Below are 7,218 nucleotides of genomic sequence, written 5' to 3' on the forward strand. Positions count from 1 at the left end.
ATATAAAGGAATTGAGTGGAACATCTACACCATCTGCTACCAGCCTTGACAGTGAAAATGGCGTTCTCCCTGAAGTTCAACCCCTGCTAGCCTATTGACTCCCCTGGAGAAAAAAAATTATGCTCTTTCTCCTGGGTCCTCAAGAGTCCGTCCTTTAGTGGCTTCTTTTCCATCTTTATTTAATACACATGACTACTGTCACATGGACTATTTTCAAAGAATGCCCTCACCAGTTCCTTTTTCTTGAATAAGTGTCCAATCATTATTAAAAAATTGTGTACTCTGCTTTTCATGTCAGGCCATGGAGCTGTGTGTAGGACAATACCGTGTTATTAATGAACAGTTGATTGTGTTCCATGTTATGGGCCCTCGGCTGAATGGGTTGCCCACAAATTTTGCTGAGTTCTTGAAAGGTTCTAAAGCACTTGCCATCTCTTAGCTACCTATTAATTCTCCTTCTGAGATTTATTTAATCCAGCTAAAGAATAATTAAAAATGGAGATTATTCCCAAGATTTACAAATGGAGATTATACCCCAGCCACATTCATGGATGGTTATCAGAAAATTTGGCCCATGAAGGGGGGACTCTGCTATCCTTGAAAAACACTTATCCTGTATATCAGTATTAATGGAGGTCATTGTGCCAGGGAGACCTACCCTGAGGTAGAGATGTGATCTTTCAGGATCTATTATCCTGTTAAATTTAACAAACTCTGGATGAGGCTATAAATGCTATAAAGTTGGTTTGGGAACGCCTTTCCAAAAATTCTGTGCCATAACAGGACTAGAGTTATTCTTGTAATAAAATCCCAGATCTACTCTGTTTTTCAGGGACTAGCTGTTTGCCTACTTTGATACCTTTCTTTGTGTTTTTCTTTTATCCTGCCTTTCATTCAACTCATTAGCGAGTGACTTTTATGAACCAGGCACTGTTGTAGGGATAGATAGGGAAGAAAATAGACAAAGGTCTTCCCTAATTGAAATTTTCATTCTAGTAGGAGAGACACACATGCATGCACGCACGTGCACGTGCGCGCGCACACACACACACACACACACACACACACACACACACCATGGTAAGTTCTTCAAAGGCAATAAAGGGAACAGAGTGACTTTGATGAAACAGATGGGGGGTGGGACATACCTTTACAGAGGTGCCATTTCAGAATGAGCCAGCTCTCTAATCTGAAGTAGAACTTTCTGGGTAGAAGGAATAATGAATGTGAGTCACCAAGCCAGCAGCAAGCCTGGTGAGGTCCAGAGAAGGCAACCAGTGTGTCCAGAAGAAGACAAAGGGGCATTGGTCATGAGATTTGAGAAGTAGGCAGATAGCAGCTCACGTAAGGCCTCAGAGGCTGTCGGAATAAGATTGGATGCTTGACAGTCCTTTAGAAAATTTCAAGTAAGTCAATGCCTTAACACGATTTCTTTTTAAAAAGATAGTTGCCTGCTTTGCTGTTGTTGGTGACACCATCACGGAAGCAGGGAGGCAAGAAAGCAATGCAGGTGGCACTTCATGGGGTGCTGCAGGCATTTGAGGAATGGTAACAGGATAAATTTGGAAGAGGAACAAAGGACTTACCACTTACTAAGGGCAAGTCTTTGAGCAGGTTAGTGCATTTTTCTTGGCTTTAGTTTTCCCATCTGAATGTACCTATCACATCATGTTCTTATGAGGTTTAAATGCATTAACATTTCCTCCATGTAAAGCTCTTCTAATAATTTGGAGCAAGTATTAATCAATACATGTTCACAATTTTTAACTTGTTATTTTTATTAGATATATAAAGGGAGAAATCAACATAGGTTGAAGACTGAACATAGCCTATTGTCTGTGAGTGTAGGTAGCGTACTCTTGAGATGTGGAGGCCCTCGATTTAACCTTGCTACTATTGCATTATGGTGACCACAAGCCAATGACTCACTTAGCTTTGCCTGACCTCAGCTTCTTTTTAAAAAATTTTTTTTAATGTTTATTTATTTTTGAGCAAGACAGTGTGAACATTGGGGGAGGGGGGGCAGAAAGAGAAGGAGACAGAGAATCCCAAGCAGGCTCTAGGCTCTGAGCTGTCAGCACAGAGCCTGACACAGGGCTCGAACTCACAGACCACAAGATCATGACCTGAGCCAAAGTCAGCTGCTTAACCCCTGAGCTACCCAGCTGCCCCAGGAGTTTTGTAGCTCTATGTGTTACATTTAGGTCTATTATCTAGTTTTAGCTAATTTTTGTGAAGACTGTAGGATCCATGTCTGGTTTTTTTATTTTTGCATGTAAATGTCCAAATATTCCAGCACCATTTATTGAAAAGACTATCTTTCTTCATTTTATTGCCTCTGCTCCTTTGTTAAAGATCAGTTAACTATATCTATATGGGTCTATTTCTGGCCTGTCTATTCTGTTCCATTGCTTTGTCTGTTTTTTCACCAATACCACACTGTTTTGATTATTGGAGATTTATAGTAAATCTTGAAGTTGAGTAGTTCAGTCCTCTAACTGTGTTGAACTTGGTTGTATTTTGTTCAATATTATGTTGGCTATTCTGAGTCTTTTGCCTCTCCTTATAAACTTTAGAATAAGTCTGTCAATATCCCCAAAATAATTTACTGGTTTTTTTTTTAATAGGATTGCTTTGAATCTATAGACTAAATTGGGAGGGACTGACATCTTGTTACTATCAAGTCTTCCTATTCATGAACATGGAATATTTCTCCATTTATTTAGTTATTTGATTCTGTTCATCAAATCAGTTTTGTAGATTTCCTCATATAGATCTTGTACATATTTTATTAGATTTATACCTAATTATTTCACTTTTGGGGGTGTTCATGTAAATAGTATTATCTTTTAATTCCAAACTACTTATTCATTGCTGATATATAGGAAGTGATTGACTTTTGTATATTACCCTTATATTCTGCAACCTTGATATAATTGCTAATTAGTTCTGGGAGTGGTGTTTATTTGGTTGGTTGGTTGGTTGGTTGGTTGTTGGTTGATTGATTTTTTTGTGGATTCTTTTGCATTTGCTATAGAGACAATCATGCCATCTACAAACAAAGACAGTTTTTTTTTTCTTCCTTCCCAATCTGTATACCATTTATTTCCTTTTCCTGCCTTATTGCATTAGCTAGAACCTTCAGTAAAATGTTGAAAAGGAGTTTCTTACTGAAGTTTAATGATAACCATATCTAAGCAGTTTCATCAAGATCATTGAAATGGCAGTCACTTGAAAGTCTGAATTTCTTACAAGCCTAATAAAAAATTAATCTAAAAATAATTTTTAGGGATGCCTGGGTGGCTGAGATCAGGTCATGATCTTACAGCTTGTGGGTTCGGGCTCTGCATCGGGCTCTGTGCTAACAGCTTGCTCTGGAGCCTGCTTCTGATTCTGTGTCTTCTTCTCTCTCTCCCCCTCCCCCATTCATGCTCTGTCTCTCTCTGTCAATAATAAATAAATGTAAAAAATTTTTTTCAAATAAAAAGCTTTATGTTCCTCACTATTATGATAGTAGCCATAAATGTTTTAGATATTCTTTGACAAGTTGAGAAAGTTTCCCTCTATTCCTAGTTTACTGAGAAGTTTTTTTAATCATGACTGTTCATCTTTTTTTGCACCTACTGATATGATCATGTGATTTTTTTTCTTTTAGTCTTTTGATGTGATACATTATATTAATTGACTTTTGAATGCTGAATCAGCCTTTTATATTTGGGATAAATCACACTTGTATGATTCTTTTTATACATTGCTGAATTCGACTTGCTAATATTTTGTTGAGAAATTTTTGTATCTCTGTCCATGAGAAATAATGGTTCATAGTTTCTTTTCTTGTAAGTTTTTGCACACTTTTGGTGTTAGGGCAATACTGGTGTCAAAGAATATTAATGAATTCTGCTCTAACTTTTATTTATTTTCTTCTGCTTACTTTGAGTTTAATTTGCTCTTCTTTTTCTAGTTTCCTAAGGCAGAAACTGATATTATTGATTTTAGATCGTTCTCTAATATACACTTTTGATGCTATACAGTTCTCTCTAAACACTGTTTTCATTGCATTCTATAAATTTTGATAACTTGTGTTTTCATTTTCATTTATTTCAAACTATTTTTAAATGTCTTTTGAAATTTTTTTCTTTGGCCCTGTGTTACTTGGGAAGTGTGTTGTTAAATGTCCACAGATTTTGATATTTTCCAATGATCTGTCATTGATTTCTAGTTTAATTCCATTACAATCTTTTCTTTTTTTTCAGTCTATTTATTTATTTTGAAAGAGAGAGAGAGAGAAAAAGCACAAGTGGGGGAGGGGCGGAGAGAGGAGAGAGTGAGAATCCCAAGCAGCTCCACGCCAGCAATGCAGAGCCCAATGTGAGGCTCAAACTCACGAACTGTGAGATCATGACTAGAGCCAAAGTCAGACACTTAGCCGACCAAGCTACTCAGGCACTACAATTTCTATTCTTTTAAATGTTTTAAGGTATGTAGTATGGCCCAGATTCTTAGTGAGTTTTCCATGTGACCTTGACAAGAATGTGTATTCTGATGTTGTTGGTTGAAGTAGTGTGTACATGTCAGTTATATTCAGTTGATTGATATCAACTATGTCCTTTCAGATTCTTTCTGCCTGCTGGACCGGTCAATTTCCAGTACAGAGGTGTTGAAGTCTCCAACTATGATAATGGACTTACCTATTTCTCCTTGAAATCTGTCAGTTTTTGTGTCTTGGAATTTGATGCTCTGTTGCTAGGCACACACACATTACAGATTATTATGTCTTCTTGGAAAATCCACTCCTTTATCATTATGTAATGCCTTCTTTATACTTGATAGCTTTTCTTTCTTTGAAGTCTGCTCTCTGAAATGCAGACAGCTACTCCTGCTCTCTTTTACTCATTATACTTTTAGTATTGTGTGTGTGTTGTTGTTACTATTAGTACCAATCCAATGCTGAGAGATCAGGGCCCATTTAAACTCTTTTCATTACGTTCTCATTTATATGACATTTTAATTTAAAAATGAGTATCGACCCCAGGAGGATCTGGGAATTTTTGTTCTTCAATTGAAAAGGTAGAGGGTGAGTCAGTTCTATATAAATAGCAGCATTCACTTCAATCTCGTCCTTCAATGGATCTCCTCCTCAGAGTGGCCTCTCTGCAGATGGACTGTAGCTACATTTTGATTTTCTTCATTGTACATATGAGTCTGGCGGATTTCCATTAGAACTAAAACTTTCGTCTCTCCCATCCTGACTGTTGTCATTCCTCCTTTCGTTCAGCCAGAAGCGTGGGTATTGGCGGAGGAGACTAGGCTTCTGTCTTCTTAACGAGCAGGAGGCATGGGCCTGAGGTCTTTCTGAAATGCACACACCCCTTCTGGCTTTCTTCAGTCTTGAGAGACCTTCAGCACTTCCTATGATTCCATCTGAGCATGTGAACCACATTTCTGATGGGTATTTCCGTTCTACTTCAGTGCACCAGGAACACACGTATCGGGGGAAATAACAGCCGCCTGTAAAACCATCCTGATCTGTGCCTGTTTTCTGTCCCCCTCCTGTGTCCCTAGGTAAGTGTGAGATCGGCTGGGCGTTCTATTGCACGGGAGCGGGTGCTGCTGCCGCCATGCTGCTGTGCACATGGCTGGCTTGCTTCTCCGGCAAGAAACAGAAGCAGTATCCCTACTGAGATGGAGCCGTCCAGAGCACACGGAGGAGAAGACCGGCCGAAAGGGCTCGGAGAGACTGAGATGTCCAGCTACTTTCGAAAGTGGAATAGTGGTTCTCATCCCTACAGTGCTCATGAAACGAAACCAAGTGGAATGATAACCATTATGTAACGTCAAAGCGTTGTGCAAGATTTGCAGAAGAAATGGAGAACATGGAAGAACGGAGAAAAATGGACCAAAGGCTAAAACTATTGCAGGGTGTTGGGTGTTTCTATTCCACAGAGTATTGTTAATGTAGAACACGTACACACACAAAACAAACCTATATATGCAAACAAGAGTTTTGTTTTTTGTTTTTTGTTTTTTGTTTTTTTTTTAAGATGAGGACTCAGAGAATCAAAAGGGCTAGTAGAAACAGTATTATGTTAGGAAGCAGGGTAACCCACAGACGTTCCCTGTAGGTCATGGCACTTCTGAAAGCACACACAGACACACACATCCACACCCCCCCCCATGCCCATACACATGGTTGCACAGACTGTATGGAAGGTTCAGCGTTGCATTACTCCTCTGTTTTCTTTTTAATACACACTTAAAATACAGTATTACCACTTTATAAAGCATACATTAAACCTTATAAATGGACCAATTAGCCACTTTTAGCAGTATTTTGTATATCCTGCATAAACCCTTTACGCCCTCAACCTGTTTTCAGTGTTTATACAGACCTTTAGAGTTAAGCCTTTGTATTTCAATATTATTCAAAAATATGCAAGATTTCTTTGTCCAAGTAGCTTCTGCTATGATATTCTTATGAAGTAAAAGGGCAACTTCCTATCCACTCTAAGAGAGAATTCAGTTGAAGGTGTGAGTGTAACGAGAGACATTTTCCAGTCATTAGATCTTGTTTTCTTTTGTCCATTATTGTACTGTGCTGTACCACATTTATTTCAATATTCATTTTGTATAAAAAAACTTTCAAGTGCTATTTTGTTTGTATCTGAAAAACTCTGTGAATAAATTCTCTTTGATCAATAGTTAAATGAGTCATGGAGTGTTAATGCAGTTACTGAATTTGCTTCTTTAATTTTCTAAATCTAGCCTTTCAACTCCAACAATCCCTTACGTTTTCCTTTTTCTCCTAAGTCCTTCCATTAATTTTATTGCTAATCACCCAACCGGGCATTGTTCTAGGCACACAAGGTATTAAAGGTAAGAGTTCCTGCTTTCCACTTAAATTCATTGCACCCAGATTTCTAACTATAGTTTAAATAATTAACAAATTCTTATGAGAGAAGACTTCCAAGTCTAGTTTAGATTGGCTTTGGGAATACGGACACTATCTGGCCATGGTTTAGAGCAGCGAAAGCCAGGTCATGGTCTGGTAGGTGTCCGGGCCAGCAGTCTCCAGGACGACATCAGAGTCATGACAAGCAGTCTGTCACTTGCTGCCACTCCACCTTCAACACAGCGCTGTGTTTCTTTGGTATAACTGTGCCAGGGACACTTTTACACCACTCTCTTTTAGGGTTCTTGGCCATTTGAGAAAGATTATGT

The 7,218-nt window shown here is 38.5% G+C and overlaps 1 protein-coding gene across 1 annotated transcript in view; it reads left to right on the forward strand.

Annotated features, from left to right (window-relative positions):
* The window catches only part of LHFPL6 (LHFPL tetraspan subfamily member 6), a 245,649-nt gene extending 238,951 nt beyond the window's left edge, over positions 1-6,698 (forward strand). Inside the window, exon 4 of the mRNA XM_029936837.1 lies at positions 5,563-6,698. Within this exon, the coding sequence (XP_029792697.1) occupies positions 5,563-5,681 (119 nt within the window). The 3' untranslated portion in view covers positions 5,682-6,698. The remainder of the gene's footprint in view (positions 1-5,562) is intronic.
* Positions 6,699-7,218: the final 520 nt, after the last annotated feature.

The sequence above is a fragment of the Suricata suricatta genome, chromosome 4, assembly GCF_006229205.1.
Source record: "Suricata suricatta isolate VVHF042 chromosome 4, meerkat_22Aug2017_6uvM2_HiC, whole genome shotgun sequence".
Classification (NCBI taxonomy): domain Eukaryota; kingdom Metazoa; phylum Chordata; class Mammalia; order Carnivora; family Herpestidae; genus Suricata; species Suricata suricatta.